The 26468-nt window shown below is 49.5% G+C and overlaps 15 protein-coding genes across 15 annotated transcripts; 5 read left to right on the top strand and 10 right to left on the bottom strand.

The window, feature by feature from the left end:
• Positions 1–25: 25 nt before the first annotated feature.
• On the bottom strand, positions 26–3223 carry F5J12DRAFT_806075 (YT521-B-like domain-containing protein). Its single transcript, XM_051744589.1, has 9 exons — positions 2816–3223; positions 2631–2767; positions 1876–2568; positions 1464–1817; positions 1240–1403; positions 1154–1190; positions 983–1101; positions 796–934; positions 26–747 (listed from the first exon to the last, which is right to left on the bottom strand). The coding sequence occupies exons 1-9, from the start codon at positions 3081–3083 to the stop codon at positions 400–402; spliced, it is 2259 nt and encodes a 752-aa protein (XP_051603589.1). The 5' UTR covers positions 3084–3223; the 3' UTR covers positions 26–399.
• On the bottom strand, positions 3053–4407 carry F5J12DRAFT_806069 (uncharacterized protein). Its single transcript, XM_051744588.1, has 6 exons — positions 4161–4407; positions 3960–4107; positions 3653–3903; positions 3213–3595; positions 3133–3165; positions 3053–3084 (listed from the first exon to the last, which is right to left on the bottom strand). The coding sequence occupies exons 1-4, from the start codon at positions 4327–4329 to the stop codon at positions 3348–3350; spliced, it is 816 nt and encodes a 271-aa protein (XP_051603588.1). The 5' UTR covers positions 4330–4407; the 3' UTR covers positions 3053–3084; positions 3133–3165; positions 3213–3347.
• Positions 4408–4418: 11 nt separating this feature from the next.
• Positions 4419–6523, top strand: F5J12DRAFT_806067 (uncharacterized protein). Its single transcript, XM_051744587.1, has 3 exons — positions 4419–4535; positions 4591–5099; positions 5148–6523. Exons 1-3 carry the CDS (start codon positions 4448–4450, stop codon positions 6195–6197), a joined length of 1647 nt encoding a protein of 548 aa, XP_051603587.1. The 5' UTR covers positions 4419–4447; the 3' UTR covers positions 6198–6523.
• On the top strand, positions 6519–7922 carry F5J12DRAFT_806063 (DHS-like NAD/FAD-binding domain-containing protein). The gene is made up of 5 exons (XM_051744586.1): positions 6519–6660; positions 6718–6845; positions 6905–7364; positions 7421–7846; positions 7900–7922. Exons 1-4 carry the CDS (start codon positions 6565–6567, stop codon positions 7607–7609), a joined length of 873 nt encoding a protein of 290 aa, XP_051603586.1. The 5' UTR covers positions 6519–6564; the 3' UTR covers positions 7610–7846; positions 7900–7922.
• On the bottom strand, positions 7493–8647 carry F5J12DRAFT_384507 (SRP40, C-terminal domain-containing protein). Its single transcript, XM_051739154.1, has 5 exons — positions 8550–8647; positions 8416–8499; positions 7901–8368; positions 7725–7847; positions 7493–7670 (listed from the first exon to the last, which is right to left on the bottom strand). The coding sequence occupies exons 2-5, from the start codon at positions 8479–8481 to the stop codon at positions 7638–7640; spliced, it is 690 nt and encodes a 229-aa protein (XP_051603585.1). The 5' UTR covers positions 8482–8499; positions 8550–8647; the 3' UTR covers positions 7493–7637.
• On the bottom strand, positions 8123–8980 carry F5J12DRAFT_806056 (uncharacterized protein). The gene is made up of 3 exons (XM_051744585.1): positions 8550–8980; positions 8416–8499; positions 8123–8368 (listed from the first exon to the last, which is right to left on the bottom strand). Exon 1 carries the CDS (start codon positions 8848–8850, stop codon positions 8614–8616), a length of 237 nt encoding a protein of 78 aa, XP_051603584.1. The 5' UTR covers positions 8851–8980; the 3' UTR covers positions 8123–8368; positions 8416–8499; positions 8550–8613.
• A 109-nt stretch (positions 8981–9089) lies between these two features.
• F5J12DRAFT_806054 (6,7-dimethyl-8-ribityllumazine synthase) lies at positions 9090–10002 on the top strand. Its single transcript, XM_051744584.1, has 2 exons — positions 9090–9456; positions 9512–10002. The coding sequence occupies exons 1-2, from the start codon at positions 9167–9169 to the stop codon at positions 9909–9911; spliced, it is 690 nt and encodes a 229-aa protein (XP_051603583.1). The 5' UTR covers positions 9090–9166; the 3' UTR covers positions 9912–10002.
• On the top strand, positions 9890–11482 carry F5J12DRAFT_384349 (Gtr1/RagA G protein conserved region-domain-containing protein). The gene is made up of 5 exons (XM_051739153.1): positions 9890–10080; positions 10140–10195; positions 10262–10691; positions 10742–11102; positions 11154–11482. Exons 1-5 carry the CDS (start codon positions 10069–10071, stop codon positions 11231–11233), a joined length of 939 nt encoding a protein of 312 aa, XP_051603582.1. The 5' UTR covers positions 9890–10068; the 3' UTR covers positions 11234–11482.
• Positions 11114–13499, bottom strand: F5J12DRAFT_960118 (calcium proton exchanger; the record flags this gene model as incomplete). Its single annotated transcript, XM_051749925.1, has 17 exons — positions 11114–11441; positions 11497–11564; positions 11610–11656; positions 11706–11745; positions 11798–11844; positions 11897–11986; positions 12050–12129; positions 12186–12229; positions 12277–12371; positions 12423–12592; positions 12648–12669; positions 12723–12732; positions 12792–12840; positions 12891–12948; positions 12997–13022; positions 13072–13192; positions 13245–13499. Coding segments are annotated over 17 exons (1242 nt in total), but the record flags the coding sequence as incomplete, so codon positions are not given.
• A 667-nt stretch (positions 13500–14166) lies between these two features.
• Positions 14167–14999, bottom strand: F5J12DRAFT_715262 (phosphoglycerate mutase-like protein; the record flags this gene model as incomplete). The annotated part of the gene is made up of 3 exons (XM_051740940.1): positions 14167–14610; positions 14681–14749; positions 14811–14999. The coding sequence occupies 3 exons, from the start codon at positions 14997–14999 to the stop codon at positions 14167–14169; spliced, it is 702 nt and encodes a 233-aa protein (XP_051603580.1).
• A 205-nt stretch (positions 15000–15204) lies between these two features.
• Positions 15205–18930, bottom strand: F5J12DRAFT_806034 (WD40-repeat-containing domain protein). Its single transcript, XM_051744583.1, has 18 exons — positions 18718–18930; positions 18490–18667; positions 18265–18424; positions 18114–18217; positions 17931–18060; positions 17737–17876; positions 17428–17682; positions 17324–17382; positions 17115–17274; positions 16921–17064; positions 16722–16867; positions 16582–16668; positions 16355–16529; positions 16068–16300; positions 15938–16017; positions 15815–15887; positions 15702–15767; positions 15205–15646 (listed from the first exon to the last, which is right to left on the bottom strand). The coding sequence occupies exons 1-18, from the start codon at positions 18760–18762 to the stop codon at positions 15500–15502; spliced, it is 2382 nt and encodes a 793-aa protein (XP_051603579.1). The 5' UTR covers positions 18763–18930; the 3' UTR covers positions 15205–15499.
• An 879-nt stretch (positions 18931–19809) lies between these two features.
• Positions 19810–22943, bottom strand: F5J12DRAFT_715235 (HORMA domain-containing protein; the record flags this gene model as incomplete). The annotated part of the gene is made up of 15 exons (XM_051740939.1): positions 19810–20120; positions 20170–20220; positions 20252–20334; positions 20384–20533; positions 20651–20942; positions 20984–21194; positions 21248–21629; positions 21677–21849; positions 22000–22161; positions 22212–22242; positions 22288–22307; positions 22360–22425; positions 22479–22633; positions 22684–22715; positions 22759–22943. 15 exons carry the CDS (start codon positions 22941–22943, stop codon positions 19810–19812), a joined length of 2304 nt encoding a protein of 767 aa, XP_051603578.1.
• Positions 22729–23788, bottom strand: F5J12DRAFT_806002 (TRAPP complex subunit Trs23). Its single transcript, XM_051744582.1, has 5 exons — positions 23684–23788; positions 23582–23627; positions 23368–23529; positions 22902–23313; positions 22729–22852 (listed from the first exon to the last, which is right to left on the bottom strand). The coding sequence occupies exons 1-4, from the start codon at positions 23702–23704 to the stop codon at positions 23132–23134; spliced, it is 411 nt and encodes a 136-aa protein (XP_051603577.1). The 5' UTR covers positions 23705–23788; the 3' UTR covers positions 22729–22852; positions 22902–23131.
• On the top strand, positions 23789–25720 carry F5J12DRAFT_806001 (uncharacterized protein). Its single transcript, XM_051744581.1, has 6 exons — positions 23789–24137; positions 24187–24404; positions 24463–24668; positions 24718–25108; positions 25163–25306; positions 25357–25720. The coding sequence occupies exons 1-6, from the start codon at positions 23927–23929 to the stop codon at positions 25414–25416; spliced, it is 1230 nt and encodes a 409-aa protein (XP_051603576.1). The 5' UTR covers positions 23789–23926; the 3' UTR covers positions 25417–25720.
• On the bottom strand, positions 25475–26135 carry F5J12DRAFT_889055 (uncharacterized protein; the record flags this gene model as incomplete). Its single annotated transcript, XM_051747299.1, has 5 exons — positions 25475–25531; positions 25585–25676; positions 25725–25818; positions 25877–25973; positions 26020–26135. The coding sequence occupies 5 exons, from the start codon at positions 26133–26135 to the stop codon at positions 25475–25477; spliced, it is 456 nt and encodes a 151-aa protein (XP_051603575.1).
• Positions 26136–26468: the final 333 nt, after the last annotated feature.

Raw genomic sequence — 26468 nt, 5'->3', positions numbered from 1 at the left:
CCAACACTGGCAACTCAAAGGAAAACTCGTATCGTCGTCGTTAGATATGGAGAAACTACACGAGATATTACATCGTAGCAACAAGCGGATATCCACGTCCATTCAGAGTCCTGTGTCCATGGCCGTTCTGTAGCTGCAGTGTAAATGGCTCGGGGAGAATCAAGGTACGGAGGCGGGTAACACAGTGATGGGGTGTGCAAACAAGACACTATGAGGTGTATGAGTAGCAAACGAGGACGACATAGAAAAGAGTACGTATACATGATTGGATAGAGAGAAACGGCGGATCGTTTAAACAGCCTGACGTTCGAGAAAGAAATCTAATATCCAAACCTTAGCATGTGACAAAACGCTATACTTTTGTGAATAGCATCTCCTAGGAAGTTGTTTACCTACGGCTTAGAACGGCACCCCGCCCATGTTCATGTAATTCTGGTTATTCGTTGGTGCTGGGCTTGGGTGACGCATGACACTCTGATGCATGGCTTGTGTCTGCGGCATCCCAAAGGGATTCATCATGCCCATCTGCATCTGCATCTGGAGCATTGCTGGAGACATTGCTGGAGACATTGCGCCCCCAATGCCAGGGGACATTGCACCATACATGGCGTTTGGAGTTGCCATGTTCGCCATGGGAAACATCGTCTGCTGTTGGGGAGGCGGCGACTGTGACTGAGGCGTCGACGTATCAGAGCCAGAAGCAGCAGCAACCTGCTGCTGGGCCTGCATTTTTTGCAGAGACTGGAGCTAAAGGCAAGTGAGGAAGTTCGTCATGGCCATGTGAGAAAAACGTACCTCGTAGAAAGCAAAGTCCTGCAAAAGGGATGTCCTAGCTGGGTGACTATGGAAGATCCGAAGCATCTCTTGCCCGGCCTCCGGTAGAAGTTCTTGCGTGTCTCTTGAATTAGTAACAGGCTTGCGCTCGGCAGTGTTGCTGTCACACTGTCAGATCAATCACATCCGGTGACAATGGAACACAGACTTCAAGCGTATGTGACGAAGGTTGGCATTGGGAATGTCGCGAACGAATATCCATCGTACTTTGAAGACACCTTTCCACTTATCCGAGGCCCACACTGTGCTGCTCCGTGTGTAGTCAACCTCACCCACGTGTTTAGTCCTACCACAGGTACAGCACCAAAAACGAACTTACAGGAGTCAACATCTCCGCCATGCCACAGAAATGTCCGCTGAGATCCCGTTGAGAAACAGCGTCGTTCGCGATAGAAGTCAACTTACCTCGCGTTGACACTAAAGAATAGGTAGATTGGACCCCTCCCAGCACATTCCTTGAAAGCCTTGTCAAGGCGCTTATTGCCGGGGTCAGTGGAACTCCAAATTTCGTATTTGAGAGACTTGTGGACATCGTCTTCTGTATATGATTTGATGACAAAGTATCGGGCCTGGTAGAAGGAGGTAATGATCTCTTAAAGACATGTCGTCTTGACGGAGATATCACATACGAATGGAGGGCGCGTATCAAAGGTCACAGGGTTGTATCCCTTCGCAGCCACCAAAGTGGGAATATCCACCGGTGAATTAAGGAAACCCGCCAGTACCTGTGCATTATCAGCTTGGTTTTGCCGCGTGGAGCCCTGTGGGAAGTTGCTCCCCAGGCGAGGAGACTGCGCGTTTCCTGCTTGGTTGAGGTATTGAGCGGGAATGGGAGGAACACTGGGAATGTTGCTCTTCTGTCCTTGATTGTACCCATAATTCAAGTTGGGGTTCGAGGTACGCTGACTCAGAAGCTTCTCCTTCTGATCCCAGGGAGCAGTTCCGGATGCGCCTGCACGGTCTCCTTCGGTGCCAGACCCACGCTACTCCACACGCGGGCGTGAGGTTCATTTCGTGAAAAGGTCGACAGCCTATACTCACCGGCCCGATCGCAGGTTGTGCTGTTGGCGTCTTGCGACCGTCGAGCTCGGAATTTAGCTGTAACTTGCGCCCACCGCCGTTACCACCTTGCATGTAATTGCCTCGCATAGCAGACGGGGGACTGAAGCGTGGTGCTTGCGCAGACTGGCTATTTTGCATTGTCATGTTGTTGTACATCTGACTGTTATTGTGAAGCTCCATAGTGGAGAGTGCACGCGTGACGTCGTCGATATTACCAGTGCCCACGGCAGAGAACGAGGCCCCCCAAGGGGACGACCGTCCCATGGGGCTAGTTGGATACTGGGCCTGACCTTGCGTCCCATACTGCTGCTGGTTGGGAGGTGGTGACTTGGGGGAAAAGTAGGATTCTTCCTCATACGGGTTGACGAGTTCAGCTTCTTCCTTGTAATCTTCCTCAGCGGGGGTAGGTGCTGCAGACTGTCCGACAGCGGTAGGCTGCCTAGCACCGGCCTGCAACGTGCCTGCTCGCTTCAATCCAGACGTTTGTTTGACGCCGCTCTGGGCCCCGTAAGTCAAGCTTTGATGACGGCGTACCCCAGAGCCGGCGGGAGGGGGAGACGGAACAGGTCCTCCTGCATACTGCGGGGAGAGTGGGGATGGATTGCCACTGGATGACTGTGACTGTGCGTCGACGATCTGCTGATGCTGAGCAGTGCTTGCGTTCGAGAGGTCCTGGTGTTGTGATACGGTATTAGCGCACAGTCTGGGAGATCCGACGAGTCAAGGATGCTTGCCTCATCTTCGTTGTGGAAGCTTCGCATATCATTTTCCCAGTCCTCTTCATCACCCTCGTGGCCAGCGATTGCGGTGAGGCTATTCATACCTCGTGGGGTGCGATTTCCGGGCTGCCTCGAGCTCAGGGCATGGAAGGCTAGAAACAAGGTCAGACTGCATTGGATGGACCAAAGGATGGATGGACCTCGCTTAGATTTGGTTGGGAGGGAACTCTGCCTGTGGAGGGACGTCTTCTCGCCCACAGCGCCGACGCCCCCGATCCAGTCTTCGTCGACAGGTTCATCGTCGTTCCAAAGTTGTTGTTCCTGGGTTTCCTCTGAAATGGTATTGCGTACACCAGCCCTTGCCGTGCGAGAGGTGGCCGTGATGGTGTGGTGTCTGCGCACACCAGTGGATGCGGGTGAGGTTGGCACAGGAGGGGGGGACAGAGGATGTGTGCCCTGCGTAGACATCGTCGGTTTTTTGGTGCTCTGGCAAGCCAGTCTCTGACCAACCAAGAAGATCTCGCGGAAATCGGGGAACAAAAGGGCCAGGTGGGACGAGTCTAGCAAATCACACTCGTGTTGATGGAACACTTAAGGCTGTCACCTGCTTTGCGCACGGAACAAAAGAAAACAGTTTCAAGCAAATCGTCTTATTCGTATTCTAGGCAACCCATACACACACTCCAGACACGAAGAACACAGAAAAACAGGGCATATTGCGAACACATTGCCCTACGCCCACTCGGAGTCGTGGGGGATCTCCGAACGGGCTGGCACGAGGCCGGGTATCGTAAATAGACTGACAGCAAGCAGTTCGGTCAGAGCCGCAAGGGGATACCATAGGCTTTCCTGGATCGTCTGCTTGTTAATCGTCGCGGCAAAGAAGGCTTCTCTTGCGACGAGGAGAAGGGCGACGACGATAAGCAAATAAATGCCGTACTTTCCACCTGGACTATGGGTGACACTGCTGTAACCACCCTCTGTGATTGCGTGAATGAGTTTGGGGTGTGCACAAGGACAACAGTTAGGGTTCGTACCTGAAAACTCGACACGTGCAAGGATGAATGCCTGTAAGAAAACGAGGATGACGCAAACGAGGAAAATGTAAATCGCGACCTTGCGAAGGGTGTTTCCGGTGGAGATAGTCGAGGGTTGCGTTCCAAGGAGGGCCTGAATTGAGCCAGTGATACCGATGGAGACAGCAGCGGTCAAAGCGAGGCGGAAGAGGAAGCGCCTTTTGAGGAGGTAGTAAATGGGGCCGCGGGGTAGATTCTTGGCGAATGCGACTCTGGAAAGGGCAGAGATGAGTGGGGATGCAGAGGGAAAGACAAAAGGCCGACGAACCTGTCCAAGATGAGAGTGTAGGTAGAGTATATGATACCGAAGAAGCCGGTGTTGTAGATGACCTCATACGCTATGAAGAGGTTGATGTTTTCGCCATCTGCAGGCACCTGTGCCAGCAATGCACGTATGATAAAACCGACAAAACGAACTAATAAAACATGGGTTGGTGAGACGGAGACGAGGAGAAAGGGGACAGCGTACGGAGACAGAAGAACGCGAGAACGAAGAAGACAAACGTCGGACGCGTAAAGGACTTGAATAGAAAGAACACGAGCAAAAGGGCGTAAAGGACCGCAAAGACGACGGCGGCTGGGAAGGACTCGATGCCTGCGCCCTTGGCATAGTTGTATCCGGCGGGGGCGAGGGCCATAATGAGTGGTGGGGGTGTTGTTGGACCGTGTGCTACATGACCTGTCAGTACTTAATAAACGTCGGGTAAGGAACAATTGATGAAACCTGTGCTTTTGTGGTGTGAGGATAATATTTGGATGATGGCGACGATCCACGCCGCAGAGTTCCTGGCAACATTCCTCAAATGTCTTCAGCCGTCGTCGCCGTCGTCGCGTGTCACCATCGGTGAGCCTCTGCAAAGGCCCGGTGGCCATCGACTGGACTGACTGACACTCGCCAGCCGTTGCCAACTCTGGCGGACCGGACTCGACGTGTCTGCTCTTCCTGCTGTCGCGTCTCAGACCACCCGTCTCCGTCGTCTCCCTCCATGTCAACCACGGACTCCAGCCAGCGTCTGCTGACATGGCAGACAGAGCCGCTGCAAATGCTGCTTCAATGGGGATACCCCATCGCACTCTCCACATCCCATGGGGGCGGGCCCCATTCCCCAATAGACCTGTCCCAAGCACTCCGTTCGAGAACATCGCCCGTCAAGCCCGCTACAATGTCCTTTTTCGCGGCATGACTTACTCCGGCGCATCCATCCTTGCACTCGGTCATCACGCCGACGATCAAGTCGAAACGTCTCTCATGCGTCTCGCTAGAGGATCCACTCTCGTCGGCGCTGCGGGCATGCGTCGTCGCCGAAGATGGGGCATGGGCCAGGGAAACTCAACTGATGACCTAGCCTGGGTCGGCCATCCGGGCATGAGTCGTTTCATCATCAGACCACTCCTAGACTTCCCAAAGGTCTGTCACTCCCTCCCTTCTGCCATCCGTCATGTAACTCCTCTACAGGACAGAATCCTGGCGACATGCGATGCTCACGCGTTAAATTATGTTAACGACCCTACAAATCTACATCCAGAAACCACTCTTCGAAATGCCGTGCGCCAGAGGTTGGCGTCCCCCGCGCTCAGAACGACGGAACCCCCTCCGCTCCAACAAGATACGTCAGAGTCACTCAAGCAAATCAAGAGAGCGTCTACCTTTCTCCAGTCCATCGCTACAGATGTCACAGATACGAGAGAACGCCTACGCTGCGCAACTAGCCTTCTTGCAGAGAGAGCGGAACAACTCGATAGTCAAGTCACCGAGCAATTGCAAAATTGCACCCTGCCTTCTCCACCGAGCACGCTCCTTCTCTCATCACCCAAGCTTCTTGCCGTCGACGGTCCAGCGGTCCGCTTTGCCATGGTGCTGCGTGTGATGCGATATGTCTCATTTCACCCTTGGGGTTCTACTCGCGCTGATGGCGACCGGCGTCGGGCCGGTATACATCGCATAATGAACCACCTATGGCCCGCAGAGCCTTCGGTCGTTTCTCTCGAAAGGTTTACCGCTGGTGCGGGCGTACTTTGGACTCCAGTCCTATACTCCCACAATAAAGGTCTTAAAATTCGCTCCGAGTCACTGAGTCACTTGGAACAACCTTGCGGTGGCCAGTCTGCTTGGCTGGCTTCACGGTTGCCTCCCTTTCTCAAGAATCCACAAGAAGGCGCCGGCTCTGCATCTCGGCTGTCCGTTGACCTGACCGAACAATTCATTCTTGCTCTTGCCACGTCGAGAGATGTCCTTCAAGTCTTGTATGATTGTCGCTTTCTAGTCAGATTCGATCTCACCCAGATCCCGAAGCACGTGAGAGATGCCTTAAACAACGCTCAGGACCAGCCGATATCCATCAAGATCTTGCCACAGACTGATTACTTTTGGCCCAAGGTCGTACTACGGAAAGGCTCAGATCCGGTCCTGGTTCTTGCTGTGTTGGATGAAAAGGGAGGGACCGATACTTTGGGCTCTCGGCCTTGGATATCGATGGAGTGGGTGCGGTTGCTAGACGCCACCTAGGGCAGACGGCGTGTGTTAGAATGCGGGTCTAGGAACGGGTCCAATGGCCACATGATAGAAAGGGGTAGACTGCATGCCACATCATGTTGACACAGGATGTAGGCTGATGTAGGGCGCTGGGTGATCGCCTGGTGCCTACCACGAGGGTGGTCTGCACTGATCTGTGAGCAAAGCGTCGTAGTAGCATTCAAATCCGGTCACCCAGACCCATGGTGATCTCTGCAGAACCTGAAGCTGATTGCGTCGTGATTGTTTGATAATCTTAACCTCAGCTAGATACCCCTATTGTCTCACGAAATCCAATATGGTTTGAACTGGTGGTAGCCACCTTTCAGAGAGCTTGAGCGTTTTGACCACTGCCCCATCAATGGCACCGTCCAGCGATGTCACCAAGTTCCAGTCCATCTTGCAAAAGAGTCGCCACATCATTGCCATCGCCGGTGCAGGCTTATCCGCAGCGTCTGGAAAGTCGGATAAGCTCGGTCGCACAAAGTTGCACTGACTGGTACTCTGTCCTCCAGGCATCCCCACCTTCCGTGGCTCTGACGGGTTATGGTTAAACTACACACTGTCGGACTTGGCGACACCACGAGCTTTCCGGAAAAACCCAAGCAAAGTGTGGCAATTTTATCATTATCGCAGAGAGATGTGCGGCTATATCGAATTAGTATCGCGCCACACAAATTGGCTGACATTCTCTCTTGCAGAGCGGGGAAAGCGCTCCCAAATCCTGCTCACATCGCGCTGGCACTGTTTTCGCAACCAGACCAAAGGAAAGAGATCGCCCCCGACGCAGAGTTTACACTCATCACACAAAATGTTGATGGGCTCAGCGTCCTCTGTTCCCAAATGCTATTCCCTTCGACAGACCCTCCAATAATAGAAATGCACGGCCGCCTGTTCGAAACACTCTGCACGCAATGTGGCGACAGGATGCCAAATCGCGACAGCCCAATTTGCCCTGCCCTCGCTGGGACCGAGGAACTAGTCAAATCGCACGCTAAAGAACGCCAAATTTCCTTAGAGGATTTACCGCGATGCCCAAAGTGCCGAGGTCTACTTCGTCCAGGGGTGGTTTGGTTCGAGGAAAGCATCCTCCATGACGAAGAGATATCCGAGCTCGTGGACCAAGCCGATGTAGCCCTCGTCATCGGCACATCCTCCCGAGTGAGTACAAGACCCTCCAGAAATAGTTGACAACTGCACCTAACGTCGGGAAAAAGGTTGCTCCTGCGAATTTATTCGCTCACAGTGTAGCCGAACGCAAGGGTACTGTTGCCGTTTTTAACACTGAACCTCAAGGAATCGGATCCGCACACTTTTACTTTCCAGGCCCATGCGAGCAGACATTACCCAGAGTCCTTCTCGGGAAGGAGCCCGACAAGATGAATGGCATATTGCAACAAGATTAGGACATGAGGATCGTGGTATATATGCATTCTAGTCGTCAAACTTGATGCTATGGTTCTCTAACTGAATGAAAGTGTACACATGTCAAATTATCGCGATCAAAGGCGTGGTACTTACAGTGATCTCCCCGCCACGATATGAACCTCTCTTCTTCTTGTTCTTTTCTTTCCTAAACCCAGACCCACGGGTAACTATCAGGTCTTGATGTGCGCGCTCGCCGTAGTCATTCTTTGGCCTCGCCTGAGAAATGACTCATCAGCTAATGCGCGTGGGCAACATCATACACTGCTTACTTTCGCTTCGTACCCGTTGTCCACCAAAAGGTTCGGCGCGACGTTCTGAGGTTTCACTCTCTGGAAGCGTTCGTTAGTTTTGCGAGGCGTCTTTTTGTCATTATGATGTTGAGTTTGAAGATCAGCGTTCCCTGGAATTTCCACAGCAGTGGCGACTGCAGGACCACTTTCCGATACTTTTTGCCTCTTAGTAACTCGAGCTCCATCTTCTTTTTGAGCCAGATCAGTCAAGGATGACTTGGTTAGCTTTTCTGATTCGGTTTCTTTGAACACTTGAGCGTCTGATTTTGAGCCCGAATCGGAAGAGCTTAGGCTGGGACTCAATCGTGAAGGTTGAACATTTTGAGTAGCGATCCCTTTGGTGCTGTCCTTAGGTCCCACTTCTTCTTCACAGCAGGACGACTCAGAGGCAGAAGAATTTAGGTTGGGTTTCTTCCGGATTTTCAATGGTTTCGTTTCAGCTGAAAACTCCAACTTGGTTCAAGAGCTGTTCGCGTAAATTCGATGCTACACACCTGATGATTTTGTTGCATTCGCATTATAGTCAACGGTTTTCTTGGAAGTTTTGGGGTGCTTGCCATCACCGCTCTTCCTGGAAACTTTTTAAAAAAAATGAGCTGGCATCCACAGTAACCCCCACGGGACGCACTCGTTGAACGGGTGAAATAGATGAGAATCCGATTCGTTAGTTCACAAACGCGAAAGATGAGTGCTCACGACTTCTCGGACTGCGCTTCCCACTTGCTCACGATTTCTCCGAGTTGCGGGCCGTCAAGGTCCACGTCGTCTCGGAGGATGACGACACCTTTGGCCGCTTTTTTCACAGCTTTTGCTGCCTTCACGTGTGACTGTTTCTTGAGGAAATGATAAATCAATGCATACGTTTCTGAGGGGAGTGTCAGCTGAGGAAAATATAAATGTGTTAACTTACTGGCGATGCCCCCGTCCATGTCTGTCTGTTCCGGTGTTCTATAGGTAAGTAAATCTTGTGAAGTATCGAGGGAGTCCGAAACAACTCTAACGGAGGGAATCCCTTTTTATATGTTTGCACCAAGCCCCAACGGTGTCTATTATTAGTAGGACGCCGCCTGCTAGAAGTTGGAAGTTCCATCACGTGTCATTGATATCTTTGCGTCTTCTGCTGCACTATCTTATCGCCCTATCACAGTTTAGATGCGTTTCACGACTGCGTAGTCATATATACTTTGTGTTCCTAATACAAACATAACTGCTGCTGCAGGCCTGCCTACGAATGTTAGCAAAGTAATGCAGACGAATAGCTTTTCCTTTTTGACACGGACTCTGTATGTAGAAGGACAAACAAAAACAAGTACGTATATGACATCGACAATGAGTTCAATCAAGGGACCTGCGATAAACGAACACGACGGCTCAAACCTCCGAATTGCCATCGTGCACGCCCGTTGGAATAAACCCGTGGTCGATGCGCTCGTCGCCGGTGCGCTCGCCAAACTGCGTCTATCCGGCGTTGAGGCTTGCAACATAGTCATCCAGTCTGTGCCGGGTAGCTTCGAGCTTCCATTGGCATGTTCTAGGTGCGGATGTTTCTCAGTAGGAAAACGTTGGCCTATTTGCCTCATCGAGCCCCAGAATCATAACGGGATCGCGCATCCAGAGTGGAGGATCATCCGGGGACTTGCTAGGTTTCACCTCTGCAAACCCGCCCTCTGTGGCAGATTCTGCCCTTCCATCTGCGCCATTTGACGCTGTTATCGCTATCGGCGTTCTCATCAAAGGCGCAACCATGCATTTCGAATACATCTCCGACAGCGTTTCCCATGCCCTCATGAAAGTTCAGCTAGATACAGGGGTACCGGTCATCTTCGGAGTATTGACAGCCTTAAACGAAGAACAAGCATTGGAGCGTGCAGGTATGGGTGGTGGTTCAAACAAAGGTCATAATCATGGAGAAGATTGGGGACTCGCCGCTGTGGAGATGGCGACTCATTGTCGGAACTGGAGCCAAGGAAGGTTCATTGAGGAGGCGTAGAAAGCAGCAAGCAGTAGTATGGAACTAAGTATGACTTGTATGTGTAGTAGTGATTATAGAATTGTCAGCAAGGGGAGCTCAGACATTCAACACCACAGCTCAGCCCTTGCAACCCGACGCGCCGACTACATCTGAATTGTAAGATCTGACCTACGCGATGAAGAAGAAGGTAGGTTCTCAAACGAAGGCATCCAAGAGGTCTGCATGGCCTAACTTGAACTTGTCAAGGTGTTGTTAATGGGTGCCTCAGGTAGCGGGAAGACGTCAATGCGTTCAATGATCTTGTGAGTCAAAATGCTTCGGGTGTCCAAGTGTCCCCTCCTAATGTTTCATTCACGATGCTATCCCAGTTCCAATAATCCTGCTTCGTTGACTTCCCGCTTGGGCGCTACTATTGACGTCGAGCAGAACCACGTCCGGTTTCTCGATGACCTGATCCTGAACCTCTGGGATTGTGGTGGACAGGACGCGTTCATGGACTCCTATCTATCTGCCCAACGTGCAACCATATTTTCGCACGTAGGCGTGCTGATCTACGTCTTCGATGTCGAATCACGCGAAATGACCAAAGACCTTGAGTATTACCGCGATTGTCTGCTTGGTTTATCACAATTCAGCAAGGATGCCACCGTTTTCCTCTTGGTGCACAAGATGGATCTTATCCGGGAAAGTGAACGATCCAGTGTCCTGCACCGAAAGACAGCAGAATTGGAGAAAGCGAGCGGTGATGTCACAGTCAAAGTTCATGGCACAAGTATATACGACGAGACTTTGTACAAGGTATGATTTCCCCTTTTCTCCGCGGCATGAGCACCTGACATGTAACAAAGGCTTGGTCGAGTATAGTAAACACCTTGATACCGAACGTGCGCACTCTGTCCAAACACCTCCGAATATTTGCGGAAGCCTGTAACGCAACGGAGGTCATCCTATTTGAACGTACCACTTTCCTTGTCATTGCGACCTCGTCCGATCCTTCCGACCAGGCGGTGGATCCATTAACTGGCCATGCCTTGGATACGAAACGCTATGAACGAACCTCTGAGTTGATCAAAACCTTCAAGCAGTCCTGCTCCCGACTGCGCGAAGAATTTCATTCGCTGGAAATGGAACTTGAAGATTTTACAGCTGTTCTAGATGAAATGACCAAAAACACGTATATACTAGCAGTGGTTCACGATCCCACCATCGGTAAGCAAGATTTAAATCATGACGCCTGGCACCTGAGTTGACTTCAAGCAGAGACGGCAGCAATCAGAATGAATATTCGAATAGCCCGTCGTAAATTTGAAGAACTCCAAGGAGATAGTTTAGTATCTTAGGATAGCATTTGGAAACATTCAATGTAGAAGACAAATAAATAAGAAACAAAAACACGATCGTTCTTCGGAATTCTAGTAAGCTGGGAAGGACTAGCCTGCTTCTCTTTACGATCTCAGGCTTTGTTAACACACAGATCTTTTGAACTGGGGTGATTCCGGGGGCTGTGTTGATGAAAAACACCCTGCTGTTAGTCCGTGGTGACCCAGACTGACGAACTAGTCAACAACATTGCGGCATAAGGGAGGGTGTCTTTTGCACTCACATGCAAGAGCAATGACTAGGTATAAGATAGTTAGCATAAGGCCTTCCATATAGTTGGTTTTGCCGTCCCTATAACGTGTTAGAGCACACCAAGATTCGGTGTAGAGAACTTACATGATCAGCAATGACACCAGTAAGACAGATACGAATAACAAGATGGTCTGTTGGCCAGGTGGATGTTAGAGAACGCAGGTAGGTGACAGGGCTAACCTCAAAATTCTCGAAATGAAGGGTTAATGGTTGTCCAACGCTAGAGGAAAACGTCATTACAATGATCGAACCAGGCTTCGGCTATAACCTACATCCAACCAAGGATGACAAGCAGTGGTATAACAAGGGCGGAGATTTGCTATTGGATGATTTATCACGGGCTAGCGGACGTGCACCACAAGAGCTCTTACAATAGAACTGCCCACGCATATACTGATGGTGAGTTCGTACTTGTCCTTTATCGCCATCCAAACCGACGTCACATGTTCTGCCGCATTTCCCTTTCAAATAGCAAGTCAGAGCAAATAGCCTCACCAGAACCCAGAAAGGTAAAATATCCGCACCACTATGGGGAGTAGAATAACGCCAATGAAAGCCTTTGGGATATGATACCGCTGAGCAGTTTCTTCTATCGAAGCCACCACTGGGGTTGTCGCATTCAAGATGATCGTCGGTTGCAGTCAGGATGTTGTGACTCACAGTATTCTGCGCAAAAGGCGGTGATAACAGTGACCAGAAGGAGTCTGTCTACTGTGTAAGTAGATTCCCTGGCATATGACCTCAAACACACGATAAGGTGGCGGCCATCATATTCATGTGGCCGCCAGTTTCTTCTTCACCCTCGCCTGTCGAACTCTGCCGGAAGAACTGCGGGTGCGTATATAGCTACGGATCATTAAGTGATGAATTGAGCCTGTTGAAGTGAAGTAGCCCAACCTGGAACACGAGGTATGCACAATAAACGAACAGCAGCAGTACCGCTGTTCCCCTAGAAATTATTAACAGGCCAGGCGAAGGACAGCCTCCCTTGTCATCCGGAATGTCACACGGAAACTCTGGTATTCCGGATAGTGTGGTGCTGGCGTACGCAGCTGGAATTACGAGGGCTAATTTATGTGTGAGAAATTTGAACTCCATAATGAAATTATGTTGGACCCTCACTTATACAAGATAGGGTCATTAGCTTCGAGGATGTATTAGCGAGGTACCAAGCCGAGAGCTATATACGATGCCTACTGAAGCTGATCTGTAGCCCACAGTTTTCGATTAGGTGCGTGAGGAACATCATGAAAACCCAGTGCTTACGCCTGTGCGCCTGTCAGGTTGAAAGATCCTTCACTATGATAAAATCCACCTGAATGCTGTCAGAAACGTTTCAAGACGCCGGTATCGCGAATGACTCACCAGCTAGGAAGGAGCAACCAAGTACCAGGAGGATATTGGAAAGGATAGATCCCAACATCTAAAATTTCCCTTAGCGCAGGGTTTAAAGGATATATAGCACACTAACCGAGGTCTGAACGATTCTTAACTCGCCTGAAAAAGGCAACTGAAGATATAACATGCAAAAGACTTCGAAACCTACCATTCAGCAAGGCAGCAGTACCGATAATGATTTCGACGGCATTTCCAAAGGAAGCATTCAATAATCCAGACAAAGTCTGGCCAAGTTTTATGGACAATTGATCAGTAGCCTCTCCAAGCAGCTGAACATAGATGAGCGCAACGGCTCTGACAGAAGCCCGAGATTGACACTACCTTTGCAAGGGGAATGATGGCCACGAAGCTGAACACAAATCTGAGAGCAGCGTCCCAATGCAAATTGTGCGACAGGATGCTCAGTGGTATGAAAAGGAGGAGGACATTGGCCCAAGAACCCAAAAGAAAGAACTTGAAAGATTCCGTCCACGACGGTTCCCCATCAGCCTTGATGGCGCGCAGGATTCTGCGTGACCAACACTCTGGGCGTGAATCGTTGTTCCCAAGCAGGGGGGAAGTTTCTGAGTTCGGTGACATGACGAGGTTGTGGTTCCCGGAAATCGCAAGGGTATCACCTCTCTACATGTGATCACGTGCTCCACGCTACGTCAGTCAAATTCCACATAGAATTCCTAGTAGAATTTCCAGAAAACGTTGCTGTCCTAAGACGATCATCAGAAAAGCGGGACAAAAGCGCTCTGCCAAGCAGTTTTACCTATACAAATCCGGACACCGGAAACCGGCGTTGAGACCCGTGACGGTGACAAGGAGTCTGGTTGAGGCCTGAGGGACTGGGCGCATCAGAAAGCGAATAGATGGTTTAAACCTGTCACTGACTGGTCGCGACCGTGATTCCACCATTCCCTGTCCATAGATCTAGAGTAGTAACAAGGAGATCAAGTTGATAATTGATAGTCTGATCTGGTACTGCCTTGGCAGGCGGAGATCTCAGAGATTGTGTGAACAGTATTTCCCCTCGGCAGCAGGCTATAAGTCAGAGAGAGGATGGCTTACAAGACTTCATGTCTAAGCTTGAAACTCGCGTGCCGCGGCGTTCCTAGTTGCGTTCCTATCGATGATGTGTGTTGCAGACTTACTGGGGAAAACCAAGATACACACCACCCACAGGCTGCCACCTCGTGCGTCACTATTCGTCGCTTCCGAGTCTACTAATAAGAATATTAATCATGGGCTACTGGCACTAAGGGATCGTTTCGTCACATATACGCTCATCGACATTCTCTTCCACAACCTTGGTACGCGCCAAGTGGGTCACGTCAGAGTATCTGACCAACGCTCCTTTCAAATATCTACCTTGGTTTTGTCTAGGGATGGAGTAGTCAATAATTGACACTCCCGTATTTAGACAACGACCAACGACCACGCCTTGCACGGGTAGAATAGCGGCGTTCGCTACGAGCACCCGCACTATGTTTGAGATCAGGCCACTATGGGAAACGGCGAGAATGCATTCTGGATCTCCAATGCCGCCCTCCGGAATGTCTTTCTTGACCTTAGACAACATGTACCCAATGATCGAACGCGAGTACCAGGACTGCCATCGTCGCATCAGGGCCTCTGTCGTCTCCTTTGAAGGTGCTGACTTCGACGAACTCCCAAATTCACCCTCCAACTCGCCCATGTACTAGCAATAACAATACATTAGGAAAGCCATTGTTAATCGTTGTATCCCCTTGTCTGAAATGTTCACCTACTACTTCGCGCAAGGCTTCGTCTTTCTCTAGTATTACGCAAGGATGGTATCGCAGAATAATCTCGGCAGTCTACAGCGGCGTGAAGTCACTGAGCGCCAATGCCGATGCTGAAGTCGATAGGGTTGCCTACCTTTGAAGCCCTCTGCAGATCGCTGGTATAGGCTTTAACAAATGGAACCTCTTTCAAAGCTTGCGCTACCAATGCCGCCTGTGCTATCCCGGTTTCGTTCAGTGGGACATCTTTCTGGCCTTGGATTCTTCTTGTTATATTCCAGTCTGTTTCACCATGACGTACAATGTACAACCGGAAGAAGGTCATATCGAGATAGAACCAAGCCTTGAATTCATAGGCGCCTGGCGGACGTACTTTTTGTTTCCAATTTAGGTGCATTGAGGCAATATCTTATGCACAACTACTTGACCTAATCGGCGCGGGGTCCTGTGCCCCCCTTCTCCCCGAGCGTATGGGTGCCCCACCGGCCCAGGCTGTAATGCCCTCCAGTGGTCCGCCACGTTCTCGCCGCGCATTTTAATCACCTTGCTTGGGTGTGTGGGGAGAGGCTCGAGACGTCTGCCTGATTGATCTTTATTGACGCATACCCGCGGACGTACTTATCACATACTGACATCGACATATGGCATGGAGTGAACCATCAACTTCCCCTGTATTTTCATATTGCGTAGATACTAGCACTTCAATCACCACCTCTAAGCAAGCTGAACCCGATTCCAAGATACCATCCACAGTTTCTATCAGAGTGAATGCTGAAAATTGTGCACGAAGCTCGTCACAGATTTCACAGAAATCGGGTCAGATCGTCAGACAAGAGCCACGATGTCCATGTAAACGTCGGCGATACGCTGATCCGGGAATGCAGACTTGATTGCACCCAGAGCATTTTTAATGTCCGTTAGCTGCGAAGACTGTATATCCAGTGGGACTTTCAGTGATTTAGTGGCATAGAGCTATTGGACAGTCCCGTGACTCCATGGCTTTCGTTCAGAAAGAAACTTTGCTTACAACATTTCCTAGAGCAACACAGGTTCTATAAGCAGCTTCTGGGTCGTCATTTTGCGACCGCAGCAACTGTAGTCGGTGAAGCTTTTATGCTCGTATCATCTAACGATCCTTACCTGTGATATCAAAGACAGGTGCAACGCTCTCGCATCTGCAGGGACAGATCCCTTAAGGCCGATGCATGAAAAACTGGAAGCCATGTTCAACCCGTCCTGAATTCTTAGCGATTTCTTACTCACTTGAACAGAATGGATGCTAAGGCCACTTTTTGAGTTCTGGTCAGAAGCAGCTGCGAAGCTTGTGACAATGCCTTGAAAACCTGGAAATTAATGGCATTAGGAAAGAAGTATACGGTGGCCGCAAACTGACTTGTGTGACCCACTGTCCGTTATGCAAAGGAGTTTCTTCCAGTAAAGAGTTGGCAATAGTACGAAACAGCAGTAGTACACTTGTTTCCTGTGTCTTGGTCATGGGCTTCCTTTCCAAGGTTACCGATGTCCAGTCGCAGGCTTTGAACAAATAATCAAACAGTTTTTCTCGAGAACCGGGAGTCGCAGGGGCATTCAGAGGATACGCCATTATCAAACGACAAAGGTCCAAAACTGTCATTATAGTTGAATTGTCGTACGATTCCATGCAAAAAGAGCGCTGCACACCTGGAAACCTTTGCGACATGGGCCACCGGTCTAAAATTTGCGTGATCGTCTCCGCGTGTGCCCAACTAAGCGTGGTAGACGGAGAAGATGATTGAGAAGACGCTTGAACAAGGTACGTGAACGCCTCTTCGATCATCTTCAGTTCCTCCGGGTGCATTGCCAAGGTCTCGGTGGACTATTGTTGAATTAGCGTGGATCTATGAGAATAACATTAGTCACTGCCTCACCATTTCACTGCGAAGGGCTTCGTCGAATTGATACATCTTGGCTTGCATCGCTGGTATATTTGCTTGTTTAAATGATAAGGGTTTGGACTATAAGAGAATGTTGTCAGATGTCAAGTATGGTGGCGTTGCTAGGCACGAACGTATGGGATGATTTTAAGAGTCCGTGACTCCGGAGGTGCACTCGCACGGGACGCTGTGTAACGGTTCGCGCCAGTGTAAGGGTCCATATAAGGCGAAGATGCAGCGTCTGCATGGGATCGCACAGGCGGCTGGTACCTAGTTGTCCCTGGTAAGTTGCTTAATGAGAACCAGCTCATTATAACTAGTCTCCTAACGGACCAGTATACGGGTCGGTATAGTTGCTATCGTCTCCGAGTTTGATCCCTGCAGTGTTTTGCTCTATGAATTTTACTACCTGATCGAGATACGACAAGGATAAGTCGTTCTGTTCGAGGAAGCGTTGGGCGGCGAGATAGGGATTTTCTAATGGCCACCTCAGTACGATTGTAATTTACCCAAGGCAAAACGCCCACCGGAAACGTTCACAGGCAACTTCAACGGAGGAGCGCCTTCTTGGATGTCTACATCGAAAACGTAGTCATACTCCTTGCCGTTGTATAGCTGTTTGCGACTTGAGCCAACGGCATCCACAACCTCACCAATCTTTTGCCAGCTGGAGCTCGAAGAGTCCCACTGTGAAACTGAGCAACCGTCATTCATGCGAATGCAAAAGTAAACTAACCTGGTGCGCTTCCACGACGTCACCGTTGCGTACCATCTTCACTTCTCCTGCTTTGCGACCTGGGAGATGTTAAGATAGGCAGAATACACAGAACCCAACAATACCTGGGACAGCGAGGGCTTCATGCCCGGGCAAATTGCTCTTCTTCACATCACCAACTTGCTGCGATGGAAGAGACTGCCTTGAAACCTGGTCTTCGAATGCTTTAAGATCTGCGGAATTGGCCCAACGCTCCTCGGATTCACTAAAGACGCGAATAACACCGTCGCTACACCCGCTAACAATGTCACCGTTTGGCATAGTCGAGACTGTCCATACTGAGATAGCCGGGTGTACGAGAACCTGAGAGCATTCTCCATCTACAATGGTTATGTAGAATTGAAAACACTATTAATAATAAAAATGCAACGCACCACGCCAAACGCGCACCGAACGGTCTTCTCCTGCAGAGACCAGATCGCCGTTTGGTAAAACTGACAAGCTATACACGAAAGACGTATGTCCAGTTAACGAATACACGGTGTCTCCTTCCATCGTCCATACCCGTACCTCGCTGGGAGCCAAATCGTAAGCTCGTTTCGTTCTGGAAAGGAAGTCCTTGACGGACCTATCATTGGAACACGAAGCAAAACCGATATCCGGCACTAATGCCAACCCTCGGACGGCATCCCGGTGACCTTCGTAGGTCCGAATCGCCTTATGCTGGTCCCAAAATTTGATCGTTTTATCCGCAGACGCTATAAACATGTGAAGCTGCTGAATATAAAATACGGGCCGACGTGCAACTTACCTGTCAGAAACTCGGTTTCGCTGATAGCTAGTACTGACCAGACAGATTGTCCGTGTCCTCTCAAATCATACTGCAGAGTGAAATTTTTCCAAACTTTGGCCGTTCTGCAGAGGTGTTACGGGTGCAAACATCAAAACATGAAGAAGCACACTTGTCCCAAGATCCTGAGATAATGGTGCCCTCCGGACCAACATTGAGGGTGCAGACATTGTCGCTATGCCCGACAAGCGTATATTCCGGGTCGTCCTTATTCGAAGAATCTAGGGCGAAAATATTGACGACCATATCTTGCCCACCGACGACCATACATCCTGTCCCATCGTCGTGATGCACAAGAATTAGCGTGGTATTGTGGTGGAAACAAGCTGATATGCACCTCTCGGAGCTCTCGGAGTAGGGGGAAGGTAAGCAACCGCATTTACGAACTTGGACCCTGCTCGTAGGATGGAAGCGGGAGCAAACGAGGACGATGAGACCCTGGACCATGAAATCGCGCTCGAATCGCGAGATGCAGAGAGAATGAGATTATCAGAAGGCGACGCCACTGCACGAACCTAGCAAATAGTTTGGGATGTTTACCCTAGTCTACGCATAAAACACATACATCGGACGTGTGACTCAAGAGTGTCGCTGAAAGCTTGTATGGCATAGTGATCGTATGATCTATCTCGAAGCCTTGAAGAGAACTTGAGGAGCTGAAATTCGGGAGCCTGACGACGACGATGCACGCTGACCAGATGCCTCCTAGAGCCACTTATCAAGAGAGCTATCGTCACAGACGCGCGTTGGGTAATCCGTGATCTTGGGTAGGTGCAATTTCATGGACTGCATTCCTCATTTTAATGCTTACACCGCTGGCACTGCATGCCCTTCTGTATGACAGTGAGGATTGAAATGAAATGAAATGAATGGTGTAGCGCTATAGTATGTACTAGTTCCAGAGGCGTGCAGTGTGCACCACGTTAACGAACCCTACAGCAGTAAAAATGCATGCAGTAGGGAGATACCAGGGTGTATAGTATGCCGATGCACCATTACTTCATCTCCTGCGAGGGCCTCCCGATGCAGATCATCGAGGGTGTCATGCTGCCAGCTCGACGAGTCGTCGAATCGTGAGGGGATTGATACAGAAGAAAAGCATGTTACAACTTCAATATGTACTCAATGATGTTTCATTAGGGCCGGCGACAAGTGAAAAGCTCGGTTGTAACCGGGTGCGGCGTCGGACTTAGTAGTATTTACTTGACTTAGTCTCAAACCTCTACAATCGCCTCGTTAACGCCACATCAGATAGTTCATGATAGCCTGCATTCATCTGGGAGCAACAGATTCCATTTGATGCATTGTGCATCATGTTCGGTAAGTGCACGAGTCGGCACGACACTAAAAAAGCATCAGGAAACTAATGTCGGCCTCGTCAATCGCAAAGGTCAACAGCGGTTCCAATCGAAATCTTGATTTTCTTGGTTGGCTTGTCGGTGTTACTCCCAGCCTTTCGCTTCAATGATGCTTCGGTTTGGCGAGCGATGGCTAGCACGAGAACATTTTGGCTTGCTTCTTGAGTTTGCGAGTCGTCGCCTTGGGTAGTCTCACGTACTTCATCCATCGGGGACTGGTGAAAAGTCGATTCTTCAGGTAGTTTACTGCGATGGGCATTCAACTACCTCCTGGCACCTTCCCAAAATAAAACTGAAACTTACGACTCGCCCTTCATCGAAGAACCTGTACGAATCTGAAGATCGGACATGTGACTGATGCTCTTATGTATAATTTCAGGATCTACCTTATCTGTCAAACCCATCAAACGGTTCTCGACGGCGGGATCCGGGTTAAAGTAATCTTGGTAGGCCTTGCCCCTCTTAGAAGCATGGAGAAATATAAATTTGGTTCTCTGCAGCTCCTTCCGTGTCCTCTTTGCTTTACTGCGTGCCTGTTTCTTTGTTTTCTTCTCGATATCTCGGACAGAGCCAAGGTCGTCATTGATCGCACATTCCGTTGCGATGAACACTTTCAATGGAGCTATTTTCTCTGCTCTTCATGATCAGATATGACTGACCTTCGTCTTCCAGCCGGGCGAGTAATTGACTCGTTAAAGCTGCAGTGCAACCTAAATTTAGGGTCAGACCAATGTCTAAAACGGTGTGCAAGTTGCTCGCCGATCTGTTCTCTGAACTGCTTCACAGTCGCAGGCTTCCGGACCTCGAATACTTTAATAGCACGCCTAGGAAATCAGAAACGATAAGTGAAGTGGCCCCAAGCACAATGGCAACTCTCCCCTGAATAGTGCAAGATCCTTGAAACGGCAAATGATATCTGAATGGATCTTGCCCGTTATGATGTCCCATTCGCTTGAATTTCGGAGGCGGCAGTCAAGGCACAAAAATCGCTCTGGAAGTCGCTTGTCTTGTGAACTGTGATAGCTGCGCGGCCATTGGTTTCCGCCAATCATTAAGGCTTAAGGACCTACCCCATACACCTACACATGAAGTTAAATCAATGTCTCGTTATAGGACTTGACGGGTTACCAAATATGAAACCATCTCTTGCAACCTCCTTCGCAGAAGATACTAACGTCCTCAATCTGATTGATATACGTCACAGGACAGTGGAATTCTGAAGGAAGCTGTCTTACCTTTGCACCACAATCACAGTCAAGTATTCCCTCGTCAGAGTCCGCAAATCCGCCTTCCATGGCTGCTGCTGTCACAGGTGTCTTCGCTGCTGTTGCGCCTCTCTGCATGCCAGAAGAAGCCATGGATCCTAGTCTGTGGGAGAGATCTTGACAAGGAGTTTCCTGGGTCTCCATATCTACTCGAGAATCAGTCCCATCTCTGCGTTTTCAGGAATCAGCGATTGGCCAAGCGTATTACCATCAGACGTAATCGAACAGAACATCCTGCGACGTAGTTTTTCTTCAAGAAACTGAGTGTTAACCTGTGGGGTTGAGGCATTTGACATGCTCGAATCGGACGGGGGCAACGAAGGTTGCTGTTGTATGCTGGGAGAATGCGAGTGCGAGGCGATTTCAACTTCCCCTGTTCCCGAGATAACTTGAGTGTCTTCCATGTCATGAGTGTCTCTCTATGGACGGTCGAATCATGCAACAGCAATATGGATGTGTTCGAGATCCTTACTAATTTGCCAACTCGTGTTGGAGTGATTTGGGGTTTCCCAGAAATATGTCCTAGCCCTGAAGCTTCTGGAATGGGCTGAATGGCCCCGTCATCCCCTCGCAGTCCAACGGGAACAATAACTGAGACACCATCACATCTCGCGAGAACTACACCATCGTCAGAAGACTCTTTCCTGGCTCCGTCTGCGTCCGCATCTGCGTCCCAGACCACGTTGCGGTTTAGCGCATCCTTTCTTTGGAGTTCTGCGTCCTCGGCGCGTAGTCGTGCTTCTTCGATGGGGCTCAGTTTGGGAGCGGAATTTGTAATACCGGTAAAAAGTGCATCATTGTCTTCGGTCACGGAGGGGAGATAGGAGGAAACGGAAGTGACGTTCATGCTTACACTGGAACTGTACTTAGAGTGCGAAGTTTTCGACCATGTAAGGCTCACCCATGCCATCCAGTTTCAAAATTGCCAATGCACATCTTCTCGGGGGTTTCACTTGTGCCGTGAGTAGTAAAAAACCATTTGCTACCATCGAGATCACCAGCACGAAAATGAGGGGGTTGGTAATCATCTGGTGTACTCTCGTTGAAGAACAGCTTGAAATTCCCAAATCGGCTCTCTGGGGACCGGATAAGGGCTTCGCAAACCTCGACATAATCTGAACCTACTGGGAAGACTCTCCATGTGCGAAATGGTGGTCACAAGGGTCTTGATCATCAGCTGAAGTGGATGTAAGCTTCGTCGTCTGACCACTCTACGTTTCAGACCTTAAGACTTCGCTTCACTTCCCCTAAGGTAGGTAGCTTCCCTTGCTTTAACGACTTCGCCATGAGCTCCTCGCTTCTTGCATAGCCAAGTGACAGTTTCGACAGCTGGTCTCCCAACGACAGTATCGGTACGACAGTATTTGTGCCGGGAACTTTGTGATACTTGAAAATAATCAAAACAATAATAGGTCATGTAATATTGAATCGCATACCCGAAAGTTGAACGTGTATGCCTCTACGATGCTAGAAGCGATTTCAGAAACACTACAACAAAGTAGGACTGCATACTTGTTGGGGTCATTACCGTCCTACAAGAGGGTTTTATGCAAGGAGTATCGACATTAGCAACGAATAGCTCACCAAGTAGATAGCAAATATGAACTTGCGCAGGTATTGTTTCTCAATCGCATCGAAGATTCCATGCTCCTAGAAAACGTATGCATATATGCGTCTGCACCGTCATGATAATATATGCACACCAAATAGTCCAATAATTTGTCACCCTCGTTAGTGAACCCCCGCTTTAGGTTCATGATGGTGACACCACTGACAGCGCGCCTAGTCTGACCCTCGGTGGAAAACGAGCCACTCGCTTGGGTAGACACCATATTGTTGATTTCAGCAGAAAGGTGATCTTCCAAGGACGTTGCAACGTGAGCTGAGGCCTCGCATATATGCACTCACATTCGGAAAAATTCTCGAAGGGCAATAGACCCCTATATATGTGGCCTTCTCTTCAACGGTAAGCAAGCATCGAACAGAAGCTTTTCTTGCCTCAAGTATGCTATGCAGCCAAGGCCAGCTCTGAGAAGTGTCTCGACACACTGCAGGCTCACGTTGCTGCATAGGGTCTGTGACAATGTCAGGACGGAAGTAAGCAAAGATAGTCGATATGCTTCCCTCGACGCCGCTGGTTGTCGAAGGTGCTTGAGCTTGCATCGCATAAATGCAGGTCGGAATCGCAAGGTGATGATGAACAGAGAAGTGGACACTTGTTGGTGGTTTCAAAATCGCGCGCAAAGCTAGTGTCACGTGGTCGAGAAAACAGTATGTAGCTCTTTGTAGTGGTCAAGCAGACATATATAATCCTTCAGCTGCCTCGTATACTACGGCAGTGCACTGCTGACGGTGCTTATGATTGTCCAGATCCAAGGAGCGCAGTTATGCGAGAGTCAAAACCATCAATGCGGATTGGCATCTCTGGCGTATGGAAGGGATTTTTCATGACCGTGTCTGAATAGATCTCGTACACCTTTTGTAGGGTAGATTCCGCGGCTGCCCCCACCAACGGTGTCAACAGAACGAACTTAGTCCCTGATTTACGCTTCGTTCATACGTTCCTTGACCCATAAGACGTAGCACACATACCCGTGACTGTGAGTAGAATCGTCAGTTTGAAGGACTCTCCCTCGATGACTTGAGCCCCTGAGCTAGGTCCTGTGGGCGAGAGACGGCTAGTAATGGCATGGATGCCATGCAAAGTCCCAGCGAGAACGAGATATTCGTTTGATGTGAGCTGAGCAAGGCCATCTTAGAATTACCCATCACAGCTAATTGTCGCTAAGCAGAGGACAACTCTAACCTGTAAAATTGCGCTGATAGACCAGTCCACCAGCTTTGTTGATTACCTGTGGTATCTTCGTCAAAAATGGACCATCCTTCTTTAGCACCAGTTTGCGATTACCCAGAGACCAAAGACAACCATGATGAGAAAATCGACGCAAACCTCGGTACCTGCGCGGATCGGAATTTCAATATCCAGCAAGCTGTGACAGAGCGTTACTTCCCACAACTGACCAACTTCACGAGTAGGGGGCCAAGCCAGTGTGGTACGCAATGGTACACCTTATTAGTGTTACACTGTTTTCAAAAGCCCTTGTTAGCCAAACGAGCAGCGACATCCCTCGTCCAGTTGCCCCGACGTGCGATGAGGCTCTATGGTCTTATTGCTCGCTTCTGTGTTGTCGCGCTGTTGCCATGGCCCTGTCAAGCGCGATATTCGCAATCCTTCCAGCGTAGTCTCAAACAGTTATCCGATGAACAGCTAGACGCTCTTGTGGGCATCGTTGATCCAGTGAAGAACATTGACCCACGGAATCCCCAATCTCATTTGTCGAAGATGCTCATTCCGCGACCTGGTGCGCGTGGTACTGTTCTCCCTCTCGCATGTTTACTAAATATGTTTAGTGGGTAGTGATAATAGCACTCTCGTCCGCAATTACATAGTACGGGTTCTAACTTCGTTGGATTGGTATGTCGAGGAAGACAGTTTTACGGATTCAACACCATACGGTGAACGCACCTTCACTAATATCGTTGCTACAAAAGACCCAAATGCACCTCGAAGAGTAATTTTGTCTGCTCACTATGATAGCAAGTATTTCCTCAGCTATCCCAGTAACCAGGTCTGTGGCGTGCAACGTCGCCTTTACGAGACTTGGCGGCTAAACTTCTGCAACTCAGTTCGTGGGAGCAACAGATTCTGCGGCGCCCTGCGCCATGATGCTGGACGTTGCTGAGGCCCTGAACCCCTTCTTGGATCGTCGGCGGCAAGAAATTGAAACAGAAGATGAAGAAGACATCGAAGACATCACCCTTCAACTGGTATTCTTCGACGGCGAGGAAGCTTTCAAGGCTTGGACCGGGACGGATTCCATATATGGTGCCAGGTAATACAGTTTGTCCGTTCGGAAATGCAGGACTCTGATACTACGACAGGCATTTATCTCAAAAGTGGTCAAACGCTTATATTGCACCATACACCAAGCGGCGATTGCTCAGTCATGCTAGTGTGACGGAGTTGACAACGATTGAACACCTTATCCTCCTTGATCTTCTTGGTGCTCCTAATCCATCTGTACGGTCTTACTTTATTGACACCGCGTGGTTATTCGACGCGATGGTTTCTGTTGAAGAGCGTTTACACCAGGCGGGGCTGCTCACGGAATCAGAAGGAACTGCGAATTTTCGCAGCTTTTTCTTACCTCGAAGAGGTGCCGAATTCAACTACGGCTACATCGAGGATGACCATGTACCTTTCCTGCGGAAAGGAGTGAGTGTTCTCCACGTAATACCTTACCCATTCCCCACTGTTTGGCACACATTGCAGGTGAGTGGTGCGCCTCGATGAGTCCCACATGTAGAGGATAACGGAGCCCTATAGGATGATGCATCTGCTCTTGATGTTCCCACCATGCGTCGGTGGAATCTTATTCTTAGGATATTTATGTGCGAGTACTTGGACCTGGGGCCTGTAATCGCCCCAAATTCAAATCACGACCGCATACATCGTTCAACGAGTGAACTTGTTAGTGTTCCCTCCATTCCTCTGTCTTGGCTAACGTGTATTCCTAGTAGCACGTCTCAGATGCCCTGACGTTCAGTTCGGTCACTGAGAGCGGGGCACCACAGTCGTAGCAGTACAAAACAAGATTTTGGGAATACAGCACGGCTTCATGCTCCATCTCCATCGTACTCAGGCGCCAATAAGTGCCTTGTAATGCTTAATAAAGATGGATGCGTCGGTAATGAGCTATGGTGAACCGCAAGATGTAAGCAAGCTCATAAGCAATTTAACGGACGAACCCGTTGTTGTTCTCTCTGTTCATTCGACCTCCGTTCCGCGGTCTTTAAAAGGCGCTTGCGTACCTTTCTCATCCGTGTGGATTGACTTCTCACTATGCTAGGTTAACACGTAGCCAAACATGCTGTGAAGGAGTTGTCACCATCATCTTCCAGAGTCTCCATTACCAGCCTACGTTGAGTAACGAGTTTGTCAAGGTTGGCCGGATTTGCTGAAAACAAGCTCTTGAACGGTGCCTGCACATAATAATCATCACATCTATTGTGCGCTGCCCGATAAAAATGCTGTTCATACGTCGTTCTCCTCCATCCGTGTCACCGTAACTTGATGTGTGCCTTGTTTCTGACGGTGAAACTCTTCCAAGTGGGTCAGAGTACGTTGAATTTCATCTCTGATACATTAAATTTTTAGTTGGCATATATATTGAAGGAACTTACGCATAGAACCTTGCCTCTTGTACCATTCGTTCCGAGATATCATGGGCATCCGTAAAGAGGGCACGAAGCCTGGAATCAAGCGGACACTCGGCCTTCTTGCCTGAGTTGTACTTCATTTCAGAGAGCCGTAGTAAGGACTTTCGCAAACCGACATTCAGCGTACCTGTCGCATCTGCTCCCACTTAGTGATGGAACCTAATATAGGCTGTGAAGCTCACCGTTGGTTGTTCGCGCAGTACTTGACATCGAGAAACAAGAGTGAACCCTTTGTCTGCCTCGAAAAGATGAATGTATGCGAAATCGCGAAACCTCAGGCCTCTGTTGGAGTGAAACAGCCCCTGATCGTACTTGACTTAGCCAGTCTACTTCACTACTATTAGTGGTAATCGTTTACTTTCCCTTGAAATCAGCTGACCGGCTAGCGGGGTGTCTTTTTTGCACCTCGCGAA

The sequence above is a fragment of the Pisolithus orientalis genome (genome assembly GCF_024613125.1).
Source record: "Pisolithus orientalis strain OTSU chromosome Unknown F5J12scaffold_4, whole genome shotgun sequence".
NCBI lineage: Eukaryota > Fungi > Basidiomycota > Agaricomycetes > Boletales > Pisolithaceae > Pisolithus > Pisolithus orientalis.
Note: the sequence above shows the minus strand (reverse complement) of the source record. Positions and strands in the feature narration are given on the sequence as shown.